Genomic DNA, 25,929 nt, shown 5'->3' on the forward strand with positions numbered 1-25,929 from the left:
CTCTGGACGGTTCTGACTTAGAATATGTGGACAACTACAAATACCTAGGTGTCTGGCTAGACTGTAAACTCTCCTTCCAGACTCATATTAAACATCTCCAATCCAAAATTAAATCTAGAATCGGCTTCCTATTTCGCAACAAAGCCTCCTTCACTCACGCTGCCAAACATTCCCTCGTAAATCTGACTATCCTACCGGTCCTCGACTTCGGTGATGTCATTACCAAAATAGCTTCCAAACCTCTACTCAGCAAACTGGATGCAGTCTATCACAGTGCCATCCGTTGTCACCAAAGCCCCATATACTACCCACCACTGCAACCTGTATGCTCTGGTCGCCAGACCCTCTGGCTCCTGGTCATCTATAAAAGTCTCTGCTAGGTAAAGCTCCGCCTTATCTCTGCTCACTGGTCACCATAACAACACCCACCCGTAGCACGCGCTCCAGCAGGTATATCTCACTGGTCATCCCCAAAGCCAACACCTCTTTTGGCCGCCTTTCCTTCCAGTTCTCTGCTGCCAATGGCTGGAACGAATTGCAAAAAATCGCTGAAGTTGGAGACTATATCTCCCTCACTAACTTTAAACATCAGCTATCTGTGCAGCTTACCGATCACTGCAGCTGTCCATAACCTATCTGTAAATTTCCCATCCAACAACCTACCTCATCTGCATATTGTTTTATTTACTTTTGTGCTCTTTTGCACACCAGTATTTCTACTTGCACATCATCATCTGCACATCTATCACTCCAGTGTTAATTTGCTAAATTGTAATTACTTTGCTACTATGGCCTATTTATTGCCTTACCTCCTTACGCCATTTGCACACACTGTATATAGACTTTTCTATTGTGTTGTTGACTGTACATTTGTTTATTCCATGTGTAACTCTGTTGTTTGTGTCACACTGCTTTGCTTTATCTTGGCCAGGTCGCGGTTGTAAATGAGAACTTGTTCTCAACTGGCCTACCTGGTTAAATAAAGGTGAAATAAATCAAATTCAACCCTTAAATCCCTAATATATTTCAACTAAAAGTATTACATTTTTTTTCATTTGAATTTTATTTTTTATTAATAAATTCCTAAAGACTTGAATACATTTTTTCGTATTCTAAATGTTACATAAGGCTTTTCTAATGTTAATCACTTGCATGGAGGCCAATCAAAGTAGATCAGATTTGCATTAGGTTACAAGCTGCATATTAAACACCATCAAAGGAAACTTAAATTATAGCCTAACAGTATGCTAATATAGATAATAATAGGCCATAGCCTATATAGACTAGTACAGTGATCACAACTTTTATTAGTCGAGATCACTTTAGGAGTCAAAATGCAAGCCGAGTGCAATTTTCTGCTGAGGAGACTGGAGGCCCTTCATGGCGAAATCACTGATATCAAATAAATTAGCAAATGCTCCAACATCAAGGTCTCCTGAAAAAAAAATTAACAGTGCACTTTGTTCGGCCATACTTTTACTTGTTTTGGCTAGCCAAATTGCCTAATGAGTCTTAGCTAAAGGTGAATAGCCTACACAGCGATAGATACTGTTTACTGCACATGGTATCAGTGCGAAGTGACACACGTGCCAGAACCCGCCTATTATTATTATTATTATTTTTTTAAACAATTTGTATTTATTTTTCCTGGTAAATAATCAAACATAATTCATATCCATTACATAGATCTAATATATTTTATTACAGCACTATATTTTATGTAAGATGTCCTTGAGTGTCCTAGAAGGCATCTGCAAAATAAAATGTATTATTGTCAATTTATGTCCCACCCCCCTCCCTATGGGTGTATGAATGTTTATGCCAGTGCTCGACTTGGACTGAAAAGCTGTAGGTGCCGGTACCGTTTATATTTAGGTTCAGGAACTCAATATTTTGCGCTAATATTCTAGGAGGTGCAGTTCTATTCAAGTCAAGTACTGTGCTTAGGTAAAAAGAGAAATAATGTCCCATTTGTAACACTGACAAATAGAGCAATAACATTTAAACAAAAAAATAATCTTAATCTGATTGGGTGGGCCTGTGCCCACCAGGGCCCAAGCCCCTGGTGCCAACCCTCATGCGATGGATATGGTGACAGCAGCTATAAGCTTAATAACAGAGGCTTGCTAATAGCACATCTCAACTTAGATGTAATGACAGTGAGCTGCATAGAAATGCTGGCACATATCTGTCCTGATGAACAGGATCAAAGTCGATCGATATGGATGACCTGGAAGATCTCCACCTGAAACTATTGCACAACTGCAGCCTAGTTGCAGAATGGTGCATTGGACATCACATAAGTGCATCAGCAATGAAATTGCAAACATCACTGTGTATCTTATTACTTTCAGAATTATATTCAGGTTATTTCCAAGAGGCTAGATATATAGTTGTTTTGCATTGCTAGCAGGCGTCACTGAGCAAGTTCAATTTGCAGTGAAACAAGACTACTTCTTTATTCTGAGTATTTATTTAGTCAATCCAGTGCCAGTGCAGAATAAACTAGATTACAATTAAACACTTGCTGAACCTATTGCAGTTCACATGAATCATGTGTCTATAAACTCTGTCAAACAGGGGCTGTATCACATTAGTGGAAAGCAAGACTATTCTTAGGGCAGATGTGTCGGTTTTGACTAGCAGAAGCAACTTTTCGTAACTGGTTAGGAAGAGGGTTAGCTAAAATTGTCCCGGTCACAACTAAAATATCCAACTCCAATCAGGTCTGCCATGACCAGTCTTGGTTTCCACTAATGCAATGCAGCCAAACAGGGTAGGTATGCTCTCTAGTGGTAACCATTAGGAACAGCATCAAAACAACATGGGACAAGACTTACACCAAAAAAAATCCAATACGTACATATGAGGATGTCCTTAAAAGTCATAAAATTAGATGACAGTGCAGGGTCTTTATTTTATATTCTGCAAAGTACTGTCCCGGCAGCACAACATGGAGGCATTCAACACTGGAGGATACATAAGGCTGGGTCTGACTAACAACATTTACCCTTGGCTATACTATTATACTTAGAGATTAGCAAATGATAAATATAGTGTCAGAAAGTAGCCTGTCACTTCAGAATGTATTTCACCCATAAAAGCTGCATTTAGACAGGCCACCCAATTTTGATCTTATTTTTCACCAATTGGTCTTTCGACCAATCAGATCTGCTGTGAGTGGTCAAAAGAACAATTCAAATTGGGCTGCCTGTGTATTGCAGCCTTAGTACAGCCTTACACATCCAATTAGTGACCTCCATCAAACAACGATTCCTAGAGGAGTGCACTGGTTAACCCCTGAGACTAAACATTAACTATAAATGTAACATGCAAAACAATCCACAACATGAGTCACTAAAAGTGCCAAAAATAAAAAGGAATAACTAATTTTAAATACTAGTAAATAATCTAATATTTAACATCTTTAATAATATTGAATTGTTATGGACCACTCAATTCTCAAACAACAAATTGTTGTAATATATCTAATTATGTCAATTTATACAGTATACAAAAGTAGAATTGTGACATTACCGTGGTGCTTAGCAGAACTCACTCATCCAGGGTTACACAACAACAAAAAAAGGCATTTTACACAACACTGTCCAACCCACAGAATATATTAACCCTGTGTTAAGAACCTGTTCAACTCCTTGGCTTTGTACTGCAGTCAGCAGTTAGTCAGGTTGGTGCGAGTTCAGCTGGCTGTGGGGGTCTCTTTATTCTGGGGCTGCTGCTGGCGCAGGACTGCCTTCACAGGTGATGTATGGCCAGTGGGAACAGGCCAGGAAGGCCTGGATGCATCCAGATTGTAAGCCACATATTTCTAGACCAGTTTCTGTGTTATACATCTGGAGTCGGACAGTACACTGCGGCTCAACACAGAGCACAACACTTCTGAAGAAATACCTTCACCAATACATCTTTGGCTTTGCAAATGTAAGATCATGCATGTGCGTCTGTAAGCAGCAATATTCTCTTTAAATACATTTAAGTGTGTATGTATACCTGTACATATGTATTAATGTAGGCATGTACTGCCAAAATAAAGGAAACACCATCATAAGTGTCTTAATATGGCGTTGGGCCACCACGAGCCAGAACAATTTCAATGCGCCTTGGCATAGATTCTACAAGTGTCTGGAACTATTATACGAGAAACTACTATACGAGAAATTCCATCATTTAGTGTTTTGATGATGGAAAACAGTCTCAGGCATCGCTCCAGAAGTGTTCAATTGGGTTGAGATCTGGTGACAGACACACACTTTAAACCCCCTAGGCTTCTTTGAGACTCCTCTATCAAAGTCACGGAGATCTCTTCTAGCCATGGTAGCCAAAATAATGGGCAACTGGGCATTTTTATACATGACACTAAGCATGATGGGATGTTAATTGCTTAATTAACTAAAGAACCACGCACCTGCGTTCAATATACTTTGCATCCCTCATTTACTCAACTGTTTCCTTCATTTTAGCGTATGTATTATATATATGTATGTATGTATGTATGTATGTATGTATGTATGTATGTATGCGTGTGTGTGTGTGTCACCCTCACGCCCAGTGCACCTGTGCCCCTGCTGAGGCTGTGGAGTGTCTCTTGGCCTCTAGCAGCGAGGTGGCCTGCTGCTTGTCACTCTCGATCTCCTTGAGTCGCTTCTCGTCCAGGAAGGACACCAGAGAGTTCCTCATGTCAACCACCTCCAGCATCTCCTGTAGCACACGGTCCTCTTCTGCCTGCTGCTCTGCCGTCTTCTTAGAGTCTGGGGTGGACACGGACACGATAAAAGAGGATTTTACGGACACACGTCAAACTTCGCACAGGAGCTGAACAAAAAGCCTATCCGCTCCCTCTTTTGCTCCACCCAATAAGTGAGCTTTCAACAACGCTATCAGTGAGACAAATGCAACGATCCAGTCTTTTTGTAGAGAAACATACCATCCAGCTCCATGTATTGTCTGAGCTCCATCTCCAGCATGCTCTGTTTGTCCTCCAACTCCAGCTGTCGAGACCTGAGGGGCAGAGGAAACAGAAAACAGTTGAATAGAAGTGGCTGGTTTCATTCAATAGGGCCTTAGTTGCAGCTAAGGGAAACCCCCCCCCCCCCCACAGCTCACACTCAGCTCATGAGTCAACATGGCAAAACAAGGGTGCAGCTATGTTGAACACAAAAACAACTGTCAGGAGCGTGCAGTCTGCTTCTCTGTCCCCCGCTGGCTACTTCAGCTAGGGACTCTGACCACACAAGAACACCACACTCTGTATAATGTATTGAAAAGTTCTACACTCACGCCACCATGAGGTCTGACTCCTCAGAGACCAAGGCGTTCTTCTGGTGGACCAGATGGATCCACTGGTCGATCATTTCTGGGGAACCGCCACTGCCTGTGGGAGAATGAGAAGACATGGTGGGGGAGGGCGAAATAGACTATGAGTTCTTTGATCCCTAAAGTTTGGCAAATGCCAATGTTTCGCTCTACGGACATCCATCCGAGCATCACAGGATAAAAGATGAAAAGGCAAATCTTTGCAAGACAAGCGATGTTCAAAGTACTGTGTTATGGGGGGGGGGGGGGGGGGGGGGGGGGGGGGGGGTCGCACCTTCCTCTCCTCGGAGTACCTGCTCCAACACCACACCTTTATCCTCCAGCTCTTTAAACGTCACCTCAATCTCCTCCAGGCGTCTCTGAATAGACTGGGTGGAGGGGGGGGGGGGGGGGTCACAAGCATACAATAAGGTGAGCTTTAAAGCAGAAAACACTGGACAAGCAGCAATACTCAATACTGGCAGGTCCAGTGTTACGACTAACCATCCCAATGTAGAGCTGTTCTGATCTGGCATCAGCACTGTCCTGTTCAGACAGTGAACAGACCTGTGCAGTATTCAGTAGGATGCACCAGAGCAAAACCTTTTGCAACAATTAATGTTCTCTCTCTAGTAAACACAATCCCATGCTTTACTGGAAAATCTCAGTACAGTGAACCGACCTGTGCTTTGTGGAAGCGCTGCATCTCACACGTCTTGGCCCGTCGATCCAACGTCCTCATCTTCAACAGCTCCAGTTTCTCAGCCTCCACAGGGTCTGAAGGGATGGTCTGGAACTAGAGACAAGGGAGAGTGTGTGTGAGTGCAATGTCTATGGACTTAATATGCCAGCCAGACAAGTCCCACTCCTTACCTTATCATCATATAAATCCAAGCCATCTGGTGCAAACATATCCAACTCATCCTCCTCCTCGTCATCATCATCATCATCAGCACAATCTTCCTCAGATACACTGTGGCCATGGTGTACTTCTTTGAAGTTAAAGATATACAATTATTCATTCAGAATAGATATGAAGAACATGGCTATTAACAACTGCTGTTTGCCATATACATAAATAATTGATAGGTATAAAGATGTTGTCATACTGACACCATATAATTAGGAATCAGAATACTAAAATGGACATGGACCTTCTTATGATGGGATAAAGGTCAGCCATTTTGATCAGGGAGTTGGTTAACCACAGTTTGCCAGTGCTGTGATATGATAGTGTAAAATAATGAATTTGAATCATTTATCTGCACTGTATGTTTGTTGGCTAGCTAGACAGACAGTTTTAGAGGAATGATTACATTAATATATATATATTTTTTTTTTAATTAAACTGCCAATATGCCAACATTCTAGTCAAACAATGCAGTCAATCCACAGCCATATATTCACTGGCTCAAATCAGTTGATGATAGGATTTAGACACGTTGTAAATGCAACAAGTACTGATATAGTGTCACGTTCTCTATTTTCCTGCAGAATTAAAATCAGGATTACACCTCTACTGCCATTCTTTCCAATTACACTGGTTTGGATTACTCCCTGACCAAAGTGGCGGCCATTTTCACCCCATTCTGGAACTTTGAGGTTTTATGACATATCCCCTCTAGTAATTTAATAGGATCTCTATGGCCGAGACAGTAAATCCACACCCCACTAGGGTCTTTACCTGGGTGGCTGTTGAGGACGCTGAAGCGTTGGTCCCTCCCCAGCCGAGGAGAGGATAAGTTCCATGGGGAGAACTTGGAGCGAACCCTGGCGTGCTGACCCTTGCCCTCCGCTGGTTCCTCTTTCCTCCTGAAGCAGCGGCGGTTCCTGTGCTCCCGTATGTGTCCCCCCGACCCAGGGCCCCCACTCCAGTAGCCCTCCTCCTCCTGGCCGTCTGCACCTCAAATCACACTTTATTAAACCCTTCAAGCTTTCGACTGGGCCATTTTAAACATAGTTCACACTCCCATTTAAAATCGCAACATTTTTAAACAGTTAAAACAATAGAAGAGACTAAACAAAGAAAAGGTAATGAAAGAGATACCTGGGGGTTTGGGTGGGCAGGGACCCCCTGCTGTGGCTGAGGAAGAGGAGCAGGAGGAAGAACCGGGTGTCTCCGAGTCAGAGTCCAGGCTGAAGCTCAAGTTAACTAGGTGGTTCTTCTCCTCGTCGGTCAGCTGCAGCTTCCTCAGGGATGGCTTCGGCCTGGAGTCAGGGGCTGCCTTGGGAGTTCCTTTTTCCCTTTCTGCCCTGGGGGACCCCTTCTCCCCTACATGGGCTGGTGACGTGTCCCCTTTTGGGGTGAGTAGGACGGTGCGTGGTTTGGGTACAGGAGGGGAGGCCTGAGGGCTTGGGATGGACGAGCGAGAGTGGCGAGGTTTTGGGACAGGGGTCAGAAGATCCGAGGGGGCATCCTCACCCCCCTCCTTCCCCTCTTCCTCCACCTCACAGTCCTCAAAAACTTTCTTTGTGAAAACGTCTATGGGTGGTTTTGGTGAGACAGGGTGCTCCTCTACAGGGTTAGGCTGTTTGCTACTGGGGTCTTCCTGACTCGGAGGATGCAGAGGCTCCATGGGTTTAGGAGGACCCGAGTCTAGATAGTACTCATCGTCCTCAGAGGGACAAGGTGAGGGGTCTTCACTGGAGATCGAATTCACACCTCTCTCCTCCTCGTGACCTCCGATGGTATCCTAGAAGGGAACGAAATGAAAGAAGCATTGTAGTGATTAAACATTCCTCTGTAAATGAATGGTCATGGTACACTGCCCTGTTGGAAATGAACAAGTCTTGTGACTCAACGCCAATGTACTACTTCTGCCCACTAGCTGTCCTTAACTGTTCTGTACAGACAAGCTGAGCCACAAGCTGGCAACATGGTATGCAACAGAATGGTTTCATTTCCCATCTGCTCAAACTCAGAACAGAGAGACCCACCTTAACGGATGGGGATTGTTCCCTGTTCTCCATCTCTAGCTGTTCAGAGTGCAGCTCACAGTAGAACTTCCCTGAGGGCACAAGAGGGAAAACAACAGCTTGCACAGACTCTGGATCTGGTACATGTTAAGAGATGCTACTTGACAACCCTTTCTCCCGTTCTCCTTTTCACATGAACCACAAAACACGTAAAAAGGGTATCTTTCATTCATTTTTCATATGGTGCATAAATAAATTAAACTGTGCTGTATTTATCATCCGGATGTAGGTTCCTTGCCTTGGAGGATTGAACTTACTACAGGTATGGAAGCTGTTGCACCAGAAATAACTATTCTGTTTCTGTATTGTCCAAAGAGGGAGTAGCTTGCTGCGTCTTTGTGAGCAGACAACATTTCAGAAGACAGAACACAACATGTCACAGAGAACATTTGTTCCACACTTGAGTACATAACGACCATGGAAGTCCTACTTGCATAGTAACATGATGTTGCGCTTGTAACAAAAATATTCAAAGGGGCTCATTAGGACCCAGCAGAAATCCCACGAGACTGAGTGCCAGTCTACGCTATCAGGTCACCTCCTTGGAATTCATCAGCATGCTAAGGAATTAACATGATTAGCACAAACAGACTGGCACTCGGCGGTAGAAGAAGTTGTCGTGCTCACTCACCCGTGTGCTGGTTAAATGTATATCTGCCAAGTCTGAGGGTGGTGCCACACTGCTGGCAGGTGAAGCAGCTACGGTGGAAGAACTTGCCCTCGGTGCTGATCCTTTCCAGCACATAGACCCGCTGGCCGCAGAAGTAACACTCCTCATTGTTTATTGACGTCGGGCTTAGTTCAGGGTCAGGGGTCACCTCAGGGGCTGAGAGAGGGGCTACAGGCTGAGAGCAAAGAAATTGAGACCAACAATCATATTTGAACAATACTTCAATAACTTAGCACACAAACATGTGCTTATGATGTAACAATAGCGACTAGTCCTGAAGGCCAAAGAAAGACGAACGACTCAAAATGACAAATCTGGCGTGTTCAACAATTATTACAAAGGTCTGTACCCTAGGAGTTATACCACAGTAGTAACCAAAGAGAGGAACAACCGCCAGTCATGTCAGTAGTTCAATAACATAGCACGGAAACATTGTATAGAATAGCAGTTGGAGTAGCCCTGAAGTCTGCAGATACATCCATCACACAGCAAAAGGTTAGCGCTGCATGGGAGCCTATGGTAATGAGGATAGCATTTGTATTCTAGACACTACTCACATCTTCCTCATCTCCCATCCTCATCCTTTTATCTTTTTCTTCTGTCTCGGCTGCCAGTCTCTCCTGTGTAAAAGATAAAACAGTCACATGACACTTTGGTTTAAAATATGCAAATTAATAATGGATGATGTCAAAATGAACGATGCTTTAGATATTATCTTACATGCTTGAAAAGGTGTCTTTGCTATTACAGTTGATTTTGGAAAAGGCCAACAAAGGTAAACGTCTACTGTAAGTGTTCTGTAGTATGGTATTAGTTATAATAACGAACTAAAACAAGCAAATTATGACTAAAACACATTGTTTAACTGTTGACAATGAACGTACAATGAATGAATCAAAGCATAATTACAAGAACCAAAACCAAAATGGCTGGGCATGTGAATTCAAGGTTCCTATCTAGAGAACTCTGATATTACTGTAAGTAAATAGTTAACGACAGCGGGGAGTTGCATGAAAAAGATTGACAGTCGATGTGAACTTGAGGTTGGCCTACTCTCAATTTTACCCGACAGACAAATGTTTTTTTTTAGCGCGCTATCGCTGATACTCTATTAAGGAAACAGCTGACCAGTCGCAGTGGCAACATGCAGCTGATTGCCTGAGCCGTACCTTGCGTCTTTGCAGAGAGTTGTGCTTGAGCTTGTTGAGGAAGAACACAGCCTGAAAAGACAGGGTCTTCGACGGTGTCAGGAGAAGGCTCGGGGGTTCTGCTGCAGACACACAAACGCACTCCGGCTTCAGTTTCATATTGTCCCTGTTCTGCCAGAACACACACGTTTCACAGGCACTAACCTAACCCCACTGTGTTGTCCCGAATCCCTCCCTACAGCAGAGAAACCTGCATTTTAAAAATGTGCACAGCTTCTTGCACATAAACAATGTGTTCTGGCTTTTTCCTCTACCAATCTCTCTTATGTAAAAATCCTGTCAAGTCATTTTATATTACACATCCAGCTTCTCCACACTGCTGTTGAAAACAAGGCTTTGTAGAAGATGTAATTAAATTCAACTTGTCAATCCCCCTGAGAGAACTCCCGTGTAAGCGCCCGGTGACAGACAGGACATGTCCCTCGTGCATGCGCATCTGTGTGCAAGCCAGACAGCCGATCCTCCTACAGAGAGCTACTGGTACGCTACCTACGGCATCACAGCGACAAGGCAAGCGGAGCAAGTCACACCCTCTCTCCAAGACTGCCACCAAATGCTGGATCACCACTGAAAATATCTCTGCTACACACTCTGCTAGTATTTACCAGAAATACCCCCGGCAGCAAAAACAGACCGGGAAAATCCTTCTTCCTCACAGCAGGAATATTATATATCATTTAGATGACGCCGAGGCTAGTCCCACCCAAGCCTGACAAGCCATTTCCTCACGGGCTGCTGTGCCGTTTGCTTTGACTGCTGCCTGGCTTACCGACTGAGCGCAGGAGAGCAGCACAACCCTGACAGTCAATCAGGGCTGGTTATGAGCACAGACCCAGCTACTATAACCAGAGGAATGCTGGGTAATGCTCTTAAAGGGACAATGACAGCCCTCTCTCTCCTTATCAACACAAAACACATTTCATAGAGAAAAAACACCTGGGCCCAAGGTTGTACAAATGGGGGTTACATAAGCTATGCACTGTCTAAACAGCAAACATAGTTCCAGATTCAATCGCTTTCACTAATAGTAGGATATTTGATATGGTTAATATTGAAAACTGCTGAAATTTGGTCCAGCATTTTTAGAAATTAAGCACAAGAAAATCACCTTTATGTAATGAATACAACTATGCATAATGTCGAGATAACAATGTCACAGTAACATTCTACAAATATACATAATCTAGTCTCGTGATAGCAGACCTCAACAACACTTTCTTGTTCAAGGTGGCTGGCGTCAAGGTTACAAGTAACCAAACAATCATGGTGCTAATTACTGTACGTAACATGTCTGACAGCCATTGCCCTGATGCTTACCTCTAGTGGGCGTCCTTTCGTTGAAGGCATCGTGGATCTGTGTGAGGTAGAGCACCATAGAGAGCTTGTCTATCTGTTCCTTGGTGGCCATGTCACTGGCTGATATGATGGGAGGGATGCCCAGCTCTTCCTCCAGGAGGCTGAAGGCCAGCTGGTTGTTGTGGACCGAATCAGACTCCTTCAGAGAGGACATGTCACTGTGGAGGGACAGGTGAGGGATAGTTACTGTGTTGACCAAGGCCATGTTCAGTAGGGCACACCATAGAACATGAACGTTTGCTTTCTTATTGGACAGGTAGTAGCATGGAATTTGAATAATTGGAAATTGGAAAAGCCTCTCAGACCAATGACATTTTACTGTAGACTCACAGGTAGTCTTTCCTCCTGCGGTACTACTTGTGCATTTGCTACATTTGTGGTGTATAAGTTGAATTGTCCCCTTATAAAGCCCACAGACTCACATAAGATGGGGTCTGAAGGTGTTGATGAGGGCACACAAGGCCAGGCCAGACCTCCAGGACTGGGTCAGATCCTTCACCTTCACCCTGTCGTACCCTGCCGTGTGCTGCTGGCACCACTTCAACAGCTCCTCAAAAGCTCCAACCGAATCTGGGCCATGAACACACATAGGAACACTGCATTAGGATTTAGAACGCATGCTCAGTAGGCTTACACTACGCAGGAATCGCTCCGCCATTTCCTGGTTGTTAAAATTCTAATAGTTCGCCTAATTTCAGTTTAGTGACAAAACAAGCAAGTATAGTGTAGAGAATCATTGTACCATCTAAACCACTGAGAAATATCTTTCCATAATCAAAAATATTGTATTTTCAGATGTTTAAAGCGGGTGTACAAAACTGAAAGTAAAAGACAGCAAAAACTAAAACTTAAGAACGCAATAACGCACATAGAACAGATCTACTGCTTCTTAAATTTGCTTTCAATGAGAATGGCAGATCTATAACTCACATTTCTATGTGCATTTGGTCAGGTCTCCCAATAAGGTACATATTGCAGCTCTATTAAAACTTGTAAATTCCATTACAGAATTACGCCAAAAATCTGTAACGGAATTACTGCAACTGAATGGGAAATCATAATAGTCACAAACCACAGTTGGGTCACCTGCTACTGTCCTCCCTTCCACTGGCATAGTGTAATGTTCAGCTCAGAACTATTTTCTTTGTCTTTCTGTTATCTGGCCTGGAATGTTAAAACAGACCGAGTCTGGACAGTGCTCTGCTGTGCTGCACTGTGATTTCCAAACTTGTGAAACATGAGAATAACTACATTCAGATCCAGAATTATGCATCTCTGTACAGTACAGATCAGGGACCCATGATGTAATTCCGTTACTGTAATTCCGTCACCGTAATTCCATTACCAGATGTAAATCCACTTGTAGTTCAATAACCAAAATATATATTTTTCAAACTCAAGGTGTCATGTCATAGCTGACTCCCCATTCTTTCTGCAGACATCTTTGAATCTTAATTCAGAGCACGTATTTAACAACGTTATTGTAAAATGTAGACCTGTTACCAAAGTTTGCATCTGCACAGTTCTTCCACTAAGTTCCTTTTTTAAATTCTCCAGTGGAAATGGTTAAAGGTAGTCTTTGTGCATAGAGTTGTATGGTTTGTAAAACATTAAGATCAAAAGGTTTTTGTTTGGCATACATTTAAAGTGGAAAAAACTGAGTCAAAGTGTAATTCCGTTACAGTGGAATTGCCCAGCACAGTCGTGCCCAAACAAAAAAATGAATCATGCCCATGCTCCCCTCATGCATTACTGCTTTAGTAAAGTGAAGCTAGACAAACCTTGTCGCAGGTGAGACAACCTGCCTTTCTGCTTCTTGGTTGGTCGGCCCAAATCAATATGGTCTTCAACATCATACAGATGTTGCAACTTTGGAAAGCATGCAAAAAGAGAGAATCATAATAAACAACATAGCACTTGATTTGACTTGAATTTTATAATAGAGCCAGAACACCGTAGCCTGGTCCCAGATATGCTTGTGCTGTCTTGCCAACTCCTACGGTCATTGTCAAGCAAGGGCAATAGGAGTTGGATATACAGCACAAACAGATCTAGGACCAGGCTTAAGAACACAGTAGGCTTCATAAAGCTGGTTCTCAAATGCAGAAAGCTGGGATTTGGTTTGATGCAGTGTAATTGATCTGGTAGTTTGTGAAAACTAAAGCCTTTCAGATCAATACTCCTCTAGTGGGTGAAATCAAAAAGCAGTTCCTAGCCAGCTCAACACTTCATACACAAACAGAGCAGTTTCCTGGCAACACATGTATACTCTGGGAAATATCAACCCAAAATGGCAGAGCAGCACTGATATAATTCACAATGTGTTTACAATGTTACTCAGCACCATATCTATTCACTTTGCTAGCACTGATACAGTGAGACTGTTATACCCTTTTCACACCATCGAACCAACCTGAACCAAACTTTACTGAGCTTGGCCTGGTTACGCATCCACTATAGTTGCTGGAACCGTGTTGAAAAGAAAAGATCCAAGCCAGCACAGTGTCTTTCAGGTTTGTCCAATATTGTGAATCAGGCATCAATGGAGCTTTGAGTCTGCGCTGACCATAGAAATAGAAGGACTACAATGTAATAGATAATATTTGTGTGTTTCTGACCTGGTTGGCCTTGATGGAGTTGAGGTTGACGTGCTGGTAGCGTGTAGCCGGGTCTATGCTAAAGGCACTGTAGTTTTTACTGATGTTCTCTGGCGTGGTCTGGGACAGGAGCTGGTAGATACTCTCCCTATTTCAGTCAGAGGGAAAGACATCTCCTAGAAACACTTATACCTCAGAAGCTCAGTGTAGAACTGAAGAAGAAGCAGCTCCAAAGGAACAGAAGATTGATGGGTTTGTTCAGTGTCATGACGTTGGCCTGGGGGTAGGTTTATGACAGTCATAAATACCTCTTCCCCCCCTTTTCCCTCTCTCTACCCTACTGATGTTACATTTGCAAACCCCTTGGTTAACATAGAGATTCTGGTAACATCAGAAGGTGGGGCGAAATTAACTATGCTCTGGTAATCCGACCAATTGAACATATGCAGTGGTACTTAATGAATATGATGTCAGTTCGGTTGTCATCTGAGACATTCTCATCAATGATAAGATGACAAACTCTGCAGTGTAAAGTCTACACATCAGAGTTATTGGATTCACATGGAGTTGTTGTTCAATTTAAATGTTTGAATACGAAATGATTTGTGATGGGATGAAATGTGATTTTAGCTTCTAAAATGTGAGAATTGGGCCCGACTCAGTGGCCCGGACCGTGAAAAGACATAGATTGTAAACTATGAAACACACCCCTTTTCTCCCTTCCTATATAAAGCCTTGATGACAATATAACCTCCTGTTCCGAGGATGTGAGGACGACAGTCCGATGTCAGAATGGTTCAGATAATAACTACAGAACGAAGCCAACATCAGGTTAGGAAGGAACAGACAGAGTATTCCGTCTACCACACAACGACATTACTACAACGTATCCAATTTACCAGCAGAGACATTCTTCAAAGGACAAAGGACTCGGTTGGGCCACACAGCCTTCCATCTACCACCAACCTAAAGTAAATATTTACTTTTACTGAAAACTGCTGTTCACAAATGCTCTCCATCCAACCTCACTGAGCTCGAGCTGTTTTGCAAGGAGGAATGGGAAAAAAATTCAGTCTCTCGATGTGCAAAACTGATAGAGACATACCCCAAGCGACTTACAGCTGTAATCGCAGCAAAAGGTGGCGCTACAAAGTATTAACTTAAGGGGGCTGAATAATTTTGCACGCCCAATTTTTCAGTTTTTGATTTGTTAAAAAAGTTTGAAATATCCAATAAATGTCGTTCCACTTCATGATTGTGTCCCACTTGTTGTTGATTCTTCACAAAAAAATACAGTTTTATATCTTTATGTTTGAAGCCTGAAATGTGGCAAAAGGTCGCAAAGTTCAAGGGGGCCGAATACTTTCGCAAGGCACTGTAAGATACTGTATTTACGATAGCACAGCTTCTCCCTGTGTCCCTCAGTCTTCCCGCTCTTTCACTCAAACCTAGCCCCTTTTCTTTTGTGTAACAAGCTGCCATATCTGTTCCGCCCGCCAGGGACTTTTCCTTTATGACGTAATTTGTAATCAAGTTATGATTAATTATGTGTATGTGTAATTCTGTGTGATTAGTTAGGTATTTAATAAATAAATAATTGAACCCAATTTTGTATTGCTGATTCAACTTGTTAGCCAGGGTTCGTGCAGATAACCAAGAATTTACAACTTTCAGATGAGACTGAATTAAGGTGACGATTAATATTGACTGCTATTGATGTAAAATATTACTAGGCCTTTAAGAGTTTATTCGGAAGATAACAGCTCTATAAATATTATTTCGTGGTGCCCCAACTCTCTAGTTAATTACATTTACATTATTAGCTCAATCAGGTAATATTAATTACGGATACATTATTTTATAGATTAGCATGTCATATCACTTAATAGCCAAAGACACGACACCAGGAAGATTATTTTTTTTTTAAAGCAGCTGCTCGTGAAGTAATGGATGTTCAAAAGAATATTGTGAGGAAAAACAGTTAAAGGCCTAGAGTGGTATTACCAGTTGGAGAGTTCTCTCTGAAAGGCCCGGCCAGGGTAACCCCCTTCGATACAGTAACAACGAAAAGGGATGGGCACATGATTTTTGAGGTGGTGTTTATGATCATATAGAAAAAGCTTGGTTACCGTTCAGCAACGACTTCCAGGTGTGGTTTTCCCTTGCCCCAGCTCCTGACCATCCACGCTGTGTCGAAGGCAGCCAGAAACCCACGGGCAATACCTGTTCCCAGAGGCCAGAACGGCTGTGGACACATACACTTTCAGAATAGTGCTGTATGACAACAGATAATTGTATATAGACACTGTTATACCCCGAGACGATTTTATACTCCATTTCCTAAGTGAGGACCGTATATAAAAGTACAATCAGTGTATCATTGTGTGTATAACTGAATGTATATACAGTATGTGATATAGATACCATGAATATATATATAGAAACCATGAATATGTTAGACATTTTAGAACAAGGTCATCATCCATCACATGTCCATGACATCTCACCTCCACCAGGCAGTCTCCGACCAGGCCTATGAGTAGTTTCTTTCCTTTCCTCTCCCTGACCAGCGAGGCGTTCTCAGCACGGTGCATACAGGTGAAGTCAAACATGGCCACGTCAGGCTGGCCAGCGTGGTTCAGGGCAAACTGCATGTTGGGCAGGCGGTGGCCTGTGGAGAAGTGGGCAGCGCCGTGGGCGTAACGCAACAAGGCGTCCTGGTCCACGTTGGCCTGGCCCAGGAGCTGATTGGCGTCACTGAAGTCCTGGAGACAAGAGGGAACATAATTGTCACAGAGGGGACACCATATAATTAAATCAAACAAAAATACAAATGGGGAACTATGGGGGACACATTGGGGGTGGTCAGTGCTTGAAGTGGAATGATAAAGGTGCCAGTGAGAATTTTAGAGGCCAGTACTCATTCTAATTTTACAGTACTGGTGTTCTTATATAAGAGGTGCCGATACTCAAGCAATAGAACATTGGAGAAGCTGATAGTCTGTACTTCTGATGCAGACCGGCATAATTCAAGCACTGGGGTGGTGGTGACATACATCAGAGAGCTGTCTATCACGGACTAGAATCTAGATGTAGCTTTATGTGAAAACAATGGATATAATCCTCCCACGTAGTCTCGCCAAGCATTATATGCTCCACATAAAGAAGCAAGCCGACACTGAGTCAGCATCTTTAAACAAAGTGGAACAGTGACAAGAATTACACAAATACCAACCCTCCATAATCATGCGCAAATATATAGAATGATTATAGCTTCAGCGCAACAGAAATACTAAACAGTTACTCAGCAGAACATCTCCCATCTTGGCAACTGAACTATAACAGATGAGACAGGGGAAAGTCTCTATTTTGATAACAGGCAGAGTGGACTCTAATCATTGAGGACAAAACAAGAGGATCTAGCTTTGTCATTCCAGACCACTAGTGTGACAAGAGGGAGCGAGAGTGAGCAGACCCTGTGCTGCATAGACATCAATTACATTAACACGGTTTATTAGCGGCTAATCCCAAAGAGCAGGAAACGCCCCCAGCTTGTTTGGGGAGGACTATGTTGGGATCCAGGCTTGGGCCAGTTTGTCTCAGTATTGTGAAAAGCCCTCTAGAGGCCTAGTGTGGAGCTGCTGCTGCTGGTTGTAATGATGTGGTTCCCTCACCTGTTTAATGACCCCCATCTTTAACAGGCTCTTCTTCTTGGCAGTCATGACAAAGTAGTGGGTGGCGTCTTTATAGTAGACTATGTTCTCCAGATCAATACCTGGAGGTAGGATGGGAGAGATAGAGAGGAGAGAGAAAGAGGGTGATGGAGATATGGAAAGAGAGAGAAAGAGAGAGATCAAAAACTAAATGAATGAAAGAGAGAGAATGAAATGAATGAGTGAGATAAACTAAGAACAAGACAATGACAGGACAAGGGAAACAGCACGAGAGAAGAAGAACAGGGGGATTGCATCACAGACGATAGCATCAATTCAAATGACATTGACAAGAGGAAGAGGGACACAGATTAAAAAGACAGCACTCTCCACTGTCCACACCTTCTCTGTCGCAATAATTGTCACCATGCCCAGACTGTGCAATATTCTTTATCCTGATCCACGGTCGCTGAAACGTTAGCGTCCAACAGTAGAAGTGTTGGCACTCACTAGACCCAAACCAGGGTCACAGAATAGAATCCTACCTTCCTCTGTGAGCAGGTCCTGGAAGAACTTCTGGTTGTAGATGCGGGCCACACCACTGATCTCTGCCACCTGGGCCTCGGCTGCTGAGTGATGGTTGATGAAGTTACATGTGATGCCGATGGCCAGCTTTCCTCGCAGCTCCTTCCACCTGAAGCCTGGGGAGAAAGACATGCATATCGAGGAGAAGCACATGCAGTCTGAATTCAGGTGCATATAATTGAGTGTTTCCGTTTAATGAATCAATTGTATCGGAGCTTGAGTGTCCGGCTACATTCTTTGTTTTCTAAGTGCGTACAGTATGTGCAACGGGATGACAGCGTGTGAGTGTGTCCTCACTCCTCACCATCAGGGACAAAGCGTCCTCCTCCTGCAGAGATGAAGACATCAAACTGGAACTTCCCAGCAGGGTGATCGTCAGGAAACAGCTTGGCCATCCAGCCTGATGGAGTGAGCCATAGGGAACCACAGAGAGAGCATAGCATTAAGGTCTATTATCACACACAGGATTCTGGGCAGATTATTTCAACTGCCCTACAAGCTTTTACAGCCATGCAAATAGCTAGTATTTTATTTCTCTAATACAGGGAGGGAACAGAGGGGAGTCTAGAAGTACCCGTGGCTTCTGAGGGCTCCACGAAGCCTTTGAATTCCACCCCAGTGTTAACCTCCACCCCCAGGAGGAGAGACACCTTCAGCAGTATCAGCTGGAGCTGACGGATGCCTGAAGGATACGGACACATAGAAAGATGTATGATATTGTCACACCGGGAATTAAAACAATCCTCTTCAATCCAAACAGTTGACTGACGATACGGATACACACTACCAGTCAAAAGTTTGAGAACACCTGATCTTTCAAGGGTTTATCTTTATTTTTTACTATTTTATACATTGTAGAATAATAGTGAAGACATCAAGACTATGAAATAACACACATGGAATCATGTAGTAACCAAAAAAAAGTGTTAAACAAATCAAAATATTTTTTAGATTTGAGATTCTTCAAATAGCCACCCTTTGCCTTGATGACAGCTTTGCACACTCTTGGCATTCTCTCAACCAGCTTCACCTGGAATGCTTTTCCAACAGTCTTGAATGAGTTAGCACATATGCTGAGCACTTGTTTGCTGCTTTTCCTTCACTCTGAGGTCCAACTCATCCCAAACCATCTCAATTGTGTTGAGGTCGGGTGACTGTGGAGACCAGGTCATCGGATGCAGCACTCCATCACTCACCTTCTTGGCCAACTAGGAGGTGTGTTTTGGGTCATTGTCCTATTGAAAAACAAAACAAATGATAGTCCCACTAAGCAAAAACCAGATGGGATGGCGTATCGCTGCAGAATGCTGTGGTAGCCATGCTGGTTAAGTGTGCCTTGAATTCTAAATAAATCACTGACAGTGTCACCAGCAAAGCATCCCCACACCATAACACATCCTGCTTCATGCTTTTACAGCAGTTGGAACCAAAAACAACCAATTTGGACTTTTCCACCGGTCTCTGCTTCTTCTTACTGGTGTCGTTTAGTAGTGGTTTCTTTGCAGTAATTTGACCATGAAGGCCTGATTCACACAGTCTCCTCTGAACAGTTGATGTTGAGATGCGTCTGTTAATTGAATTCTGTGAAACATTTATTTGGGCTGCAATTTCTGAGGCTGGTAACTCTAATGAACTTATCCCCTGCAGCAGAGGTAACTCTGGGTCTTCCTTTCCTGTGGAGGTCCTCATGAGAGCCAGTTTCATCATAGTGCTTGATGGTTTTTACGACTGCACTTGAATATTTTTTTTTTATCCGTATTGACGTATTGTCATTTTTCTTCGCTTATTTGAGCTGTTCATGCCATAATATGGAATTGGTCTTTTACCAAACAGGGCTATCCCCCTACCTTGTCAGAACACAACTGATTGGCTCAAACACATTAAGAAGGAAGGTGCCTTAACAAGGCACACCTGTTAATTGAAATTAATTCCAGGTGACTACCTCATGAAGCTGGTTGAGAGAATCCCAAGAGTGTGCAAAGCTGTCATCAAGGCAAAGGGTGGCTACTTGAAGATTCTCAAATATAAAATACATTTTGATTTGTTAAACACTTTTTTGGTTACTACATGATTCCATGTGTTATTTAATAGTATTAATGTCTTCACTATTATTCTACAACGTAGAAAATGGTAAAAAATAAATAACAACCCTTAAATGAGTAGGTGTTCTAAAACTTTTGACTGGTAGTGTACACAGGCACTGTATGTGAAAAAATAACGGTAATAGATTCATCAACTAAATAAGGTTTGATTTAGTCATGCATAATGAATAAAGATATATGATTGCCATTATTACATCAGTAAATCTAGTTGATATAGCATGGCAGTGGTAGACATACTGATTTGATCCAGAGCCCCAGTGCAGAATTTGCCATAGAACTTCTTGGCAGCCAGCCCACGCAGGTCACAGATGGTGTAAGGCCAGAGGTGCAGCACGTTATTCCGGGAAAAAGAGTCCCTCTTCTCCAGTACCACCACCTGAGCCCCCAGCAGAGCCAGCTCTATGGCTGTCCTCAGCCCGCACGGCCCTGCACCCAGCACCAGGCACTGAGGAGAAAGAGAGAGGGAGATACAGAGGTGGGTAGAGGGGGGAGAAAGAGCGAGCGAGACGGAGGGGAAAGGGAAAGGGTGTGTGAGAGAGAAGAGGGGAGAGGGGGGGGGGGGGGGGGGGGGGAGGCAGAGAGAAGGAATAAATATAGAGAGGAAGGAAGGAAATCGGATAACGCTCTGCAGTTGCTGAATGCACCTTGATAGTATCAAAAGCACTGACAGTACTCTGTCAATGTAGAGACACAATGCTGATGTTGAAACCTTAAACACAACGAGAGCCAACACTAACAGACCACCACACAGCCACCCTCCTTGTACAACTGTGTTTTACTTCAGATAACTTCTTGAGTATTCCTCTTCATTGTTTAAATGAGAATAAATAAACACACACACACCTTGGTTTTGGCACAGACTTTGCCCTGCTGGTAGTCTTGGTGTTGGGCCCGCTTGTCCAGCTTGATCCAGAGGGCTTTGGCCTTCCAGTAGTTGAGCCTCTCCTTGAGCTTGGTGTAGAAACTCTGGTAGTCCCGGGGGTCCAATTCTAGGTGGTGGCAGAGCTCTGAGAAGGTACGCTGCACCTCCTTACAGGTCTGGGTCTGGACAAACTGGTCAAAGAGGGCATGGGAGGGGTTGGTGGGGTCCTGGTTCACCATGGTCGTGGATGCTCAACCTGTGTCTCCAGATTCTTGGATGTTCACTGTGGATAAAGTAAACACACACACCATGAGAAAACTAAAATATATAAATTATATTATTAAAGTTGTCCTCTAAAGGGGCACACATTTTTGAAAATGTTAAATACTCTGCCTAAAAATAACTGAGCTCAATTACAGAAGTTATTATAATATAAAGACTAGCTAACAAAGTGATGCATTTTTGCCATTGGGCTTTGGAAATATATGGAGGTGGTCTAGAGGTCTGACTAACAGACAACAACTGGGGACAATTCCCTCTGTCTGAAAATAAAAACCCTAAAATTAGATGGTTTTAAAGCCACCTGAGTCATAGTCATCGCTAACTTCCCCAACCAAGTGTTCTGTGTAGGTTCGTTATCTTTATGACAGCTCCCTAAGATTGAATGCTATGATGGGTGTTTACCACTGAACTTAGTGACGCTATATTACACACAAATAAGACAGTCTACTCTTAATAGAACACACTTCCTGTACCTTTGGTCCGGTGTTTCTCTATCAGAGGGAAGAGAGACAGAAGTTGTTGGCCACATCACACTGAACAGATGGGATAATCTTAGCTTCACACACTGGCCACAAATAATACAGTCGCTATCCTCTTTACTTAAACTGGTTAGATAATAATCACTTAGTCAGCATTGGCTCTGGGCGCGGTAATACTAATAGATCTGAAAAGGGCTTACTTGGATCACATAGCTGAGCATTGCAATGACTAAAACAGACTAGAACTCCTTCCATACACCTGTACTGCTACTACCACCACTACATGTCAGTCAAAATAAAGCAGTAAATATACACACAGATATGGACAGAAGAATCATTAAACTCCATTTTAAATGTGCAGGCAAATGTAGACCAACCTAAAATGTTTAACAGCAGTGACAACAACTAGGTGACAAACTCTACTCAGGCTACTTACTGTATGTGTCAAGCATTTAGTGCATTGTGGTTGGCAAATCATTTCCTGGAACTAATGTTTTGTTCACACATGACTTCCTGAGATGACATTTACAAACGCTGTAACTTGCTGGTTATGTTCAGCATCTTCTGCTAGACACCGGAGGCAGACAGACACACACCCGATTGATTGGACAGAGTGGGTGAGGGCTTTTTATGGCCATAGAGCTATAAAAATAGATGCGTTTGTGGGAGAAATATAGGCTACTGTACAGTACAACCAAACATAACTGTATGAAGAGCTATTCATTCAATGGACCGAGATTGTCCAGGTCTTTATTATGTGGATGTTAAGAATAAGGTCATAAAAACAGGCTCTAGTCTACAGTGTACATTATGCACAAGGAACCCTCACCCTCTCAGTAGATCTCCCTCTATGTACTGTAGCATTTCCCTGGAGTTCTCTTTGGCCCTCATATAGTTGCTCTGTAACAACTCAAGTGTTATACTGGACATTGATAGAACAACATTGCGGATGAGAGTTGAACCTCTCCGTCACTGCCTCAGGCAGAGCTATAAAATCAGACATAGCCTTGATAGTTGGAACACTTCAGCTGTCAGATCTAGCAGTATCATATCAACCCAGGCCCAACAGTCACACTGTAGCTATGCAAGGGAACTTTATCTGTCAAAATACACAGGATATTGCTACACTGGAGACAAAACGACTGAACATAATTCCTCAAAACCATATCATTAAAATCAAAACTGCACCGCTCTCCAGTCATGCACGCTCTTGAACTCAGCTTTACAGTGACGAAGTGACTGCCATAAAGCTGGTATAAAAGAGGCACACAACCACACTAAAATGTGGGCACAAATTTCTGCCTGGTAATGATTAATCCTCTCTTATCAAATACAATAACAGCTTCCATGTGGGCACAAAGGTCAGGGTAAAAGTCCTTCTCTCACTAGACCTCAAGGAAACAAATAAAAGTGTGTCCAATACAACACATGTAAGCAGGTCACTTTCAGTATTGGTGGTGTGCAACTTGAATGTCCTACTATCCCCAGCATCTCATCTTCTCGGAGTCGTCTTATGCCAGTCGGTCATTCAAGTCTGTCACACACCTACGACTGTTTGTTCAGCTTCATTTTAGATGTGACATTTCTGGCATCCTTCTCCTTTGTTAAGCAACAGACATCTGCAAACAGAACGTTGTGTCATTCGCAACATCCGGAGTATTTCATCTAAGAGAGAGAGAGAGACAAGAGCAACGGTATTTGTTCATACTGTCGAAAGACAGTTGACAGCCTCAATGAAGTGTTGGCTGCTGTGGTGGAGAAAGAAAGTAGACAGTTGCCTGCTCTTGACTCTTGTGATGATGTATGTGGTTAAGAATGCTGCACCCTGCAAAAGCACAGAACATCTGCCTGGTACAAGTTAACACGCACCATTTAGGGTCTGTTTCATTCCTGAGGTTCTACTCAAACAAGTCTTGTCATGACAAATATGGAAATGGCCAGGAACAAAACCTTGAGTGAGGAAGAACCTTTCCTTATGAAGTAGACTGCTCTGCTTGAGCAATGATCAAGTTATTGCTATACTTCCGACAGACAAGGCAGATGTTACATTTACCTGAGGAGAACAGTGGATAAGGGTTTTTGTCTTACCCCGTCGCGTGCCGGCTGAGGACAAAGGGTCTGCCACAATGACTGGTCTGCAAACGTTGCGGTGTATATGATCAAGCTGCTGAATGCCTCTAACGTGACAGAGCAGCCAAAAGTTGGGGCCAGGAAAGGGGCGGGACAGCAGAACAGTAGACACAGCACAAATGAGAGAGGTAGAAAGAAAGGTGAGTGAATTGGGTATGAGATGCTAACCATATTTCCCTGAAGTGAACTAATGTGTTTTTGCTCGTTTGCCAAAAACAAAACAACTACGATGCCAAGGTTGTACTTGAGAATTCTCACGTTACACGTTCTAATGGAGTTGAGTGGCAATGAGTTTTGGCGAAGTGTACCTCCGGCTACATCGAGTCGGTATCACATCGATACATGTAAAAATGTACATTCTTTAAATGTGTACCTTGTGCCCATTTGTCCTGTGTAAAGGTGTTATTTTCTTTGGGTGCTGCAATTTGTCATTTTTGATAAAAATAGCATTTCATTCGACCTCCACCCAGGGAGCCGTTGTTTGTTAACAGAGAAGGAGCAGCCCTGCAAGGAAGATGCCAAAATAGAACTATGGCTTCAAACTCTCATTGACAACTCTAATAACAAGTCAGGACAAGCACAGGTACACAGTAAAAGTGTTTTCCACAAGTAATAGAGTAGCCAGCCAAATAAAAAAAGGTAACAAAATAAACTAAAAATGTATAGGGGGAAAAAACGACATTGAAAATGTTAAGACCACAACACTGCTTAAACCCTATCAGGAGACTACTTTTGAGGTCTGGGAAAAATGTGTGCAATTTAGATTTTCGGGTGTAGTTACCCTTTAATTCAAGTGCTAGAACAGTGTGTTGTGAACAACATTAGCATGAGCAAAAAACAAGTGGAATTGGTGGTTCGCCTTCAAACTAAAAACTCAAATCGGCACTCAACTCCATTGAGATGTGATGTACATATTGTGGAGTTGAGAATTCTCAGCTACCAAGGTTGCTTGATATACAATAATGGGAAATTGATAAATGAAATAACAGGGGAAAATGGGTTGCTGAATAATATGGTGTGTGCCAATCCTGCCCTGCAGAACATTCTTCCTGGTTTCAATAACAAAGTGGGCCTAGTATCTGTAATATTACTGGACTTTCAGAATAAAACTTTACTGTGCCATTATCCCAACTGTTACACCGAGAAGATTGAAGGACTGCTACTGTTTACTAGCTGTCATTCAATCTTCTCTGTGTAACAGTTGATATAATGGGATAATTCAGAGTACAACGCAATTTCTCCTCACTGGATTGAGGGAAGGTTTTTTTGAGCCATCTCTCACGCCAGCTCAACAGTGTTATAATTTAAGCAAATGCTCTGCTCAACCCTCTAGTGCAGCTGAGAGCAAGCATAAGGTGTCGGATCTGCAGGCTACCTACTGTCTGATCACAGTTGAAGGGAATTCCAGAAATAAATCATTCATTCTCACCTGCACGCACGTTCAGCGCACAGTCAAAACGGACTATATTGTAACCATTCATGAAAACAAAAATGTGTTTTTAGGTCTTAACTCTTAAGTATCTGCCCCTTTTTTCCCCCCTTCCAATTTTCACCTAAAAAGACATACCCAAATCTAACTACAACACTGAAGTTTGTGGAAATGTAAAATTAATGCAGGAGAATACAACACATTAGATCTAGTAAAAGATAATACAAAGAAAAACCAACCAAACCCCAAACAGCAAGCAATGCAGGTGTAGAAGCACGGTGGCTAGG

General features: G+C 42.9%; 1 protein-coding gene across 3 annotated transcripts; it reads right to left on the reverse strand.

The window, feature by feature from the left end:
* Nucleotides 1–2,457: 2,457 nt before the first annotated feature.
* On the reverse strand, nucleotides 2,458–24,267 carry LOC139368480 (F-actin-monooxygenase mical1-like). Of its 3 annotated transcripts, XM_071107411.1 has the most exons (26): nucleotides 24,172–24,262; nucleotides 23,629–23,748; nucleotides 21,304–21,605; nucleotides 20,698–20,905; nucleotides 18,933–19,040; nucleotides 18,663–18,758; nucleotides 18,319–18,474; nucleotides 17,795–17,895; nucleotides 16,628–16,885; nucleotides 16,250–16,365; nucleotides 14,142–14,268; nucleotides 13,305–13,392; nucleotides 11,946–12,093; nucleotides 11,485–11,681; nucleotides 10,129–10,229; nucleotides 9,517–9,579; nucleotides 8,921–9,134; nucleotides 8,251–8,321; nucleotides 7,361–8,006; nucleotides 6,998–7,210; nucleotides 6,187–6,305; nucleotides 5,996–6,109; nucleotides 5,609–5,702; nucleotides 5,299–5,392; nucleotides 4,946–5,019; nucleotides 2,458–4,769 (listed from the first exon to the last, which is right to left on the reverse strand). In XM_071107411.1, the coding sequence occupies exons 3-26, from the start codon at nucleotides 21,559–21,561 to the stop codon at nucleotides 4,561–4,563; spliced, it is 3,873 nt and encodes a 1,290-aa protein (XP_070963512.1). In that variant the 5' UTR covers nucleotides 21,562–21,605; nucleotides 23,629–23,748; nucleotides 24,172–24,262; the 3' UTR covers nucleotides 2,458–4,560. The 3 variants fall into 3 exon arrangements, with proteins under 3 accessions (XP_070963512.1, XP_070963511.1, XP_070963513.1); XM_071107410.1 differs by lacking the exon at nucleotides 23,629–23,748 and having other exon boundaries at nucleotides 6,998–7,216; nucleotides 24,172–24,267; XM_071107412.1 differs by lacking the exons at nucleotides 20,698–20,905; nucleotides 21,304–21,605; nucleotides 23,629–23,748; nucleotides 24,172–24,262 and adding an exon at nucleotides 20,655–20,674 and having other exon boundaries at nucleotides 6,998–7,216.
* Between the last annotated feature and the right edge of the window lie 1,662 nt (nucleotides 24,268–25,929).

This window comes from Oncorhynchus clarkii, chromosome 16 (assembly GCF_045791955.1).
Source record: "Oncorhynchus clarkii lewisi isolate Uvic-CL-2024 chromosome 16, UVic_Ocla_1.0, whole genome shotgun sequence".
NCBI classification, from domain to species: domain Eukaryota; kingdom Metazoa; phylum Chordata; class Actinopteri; order Salmoniformes; family Salmonidae; genus Oncorhynchus; species Oncorhynchus clarkii.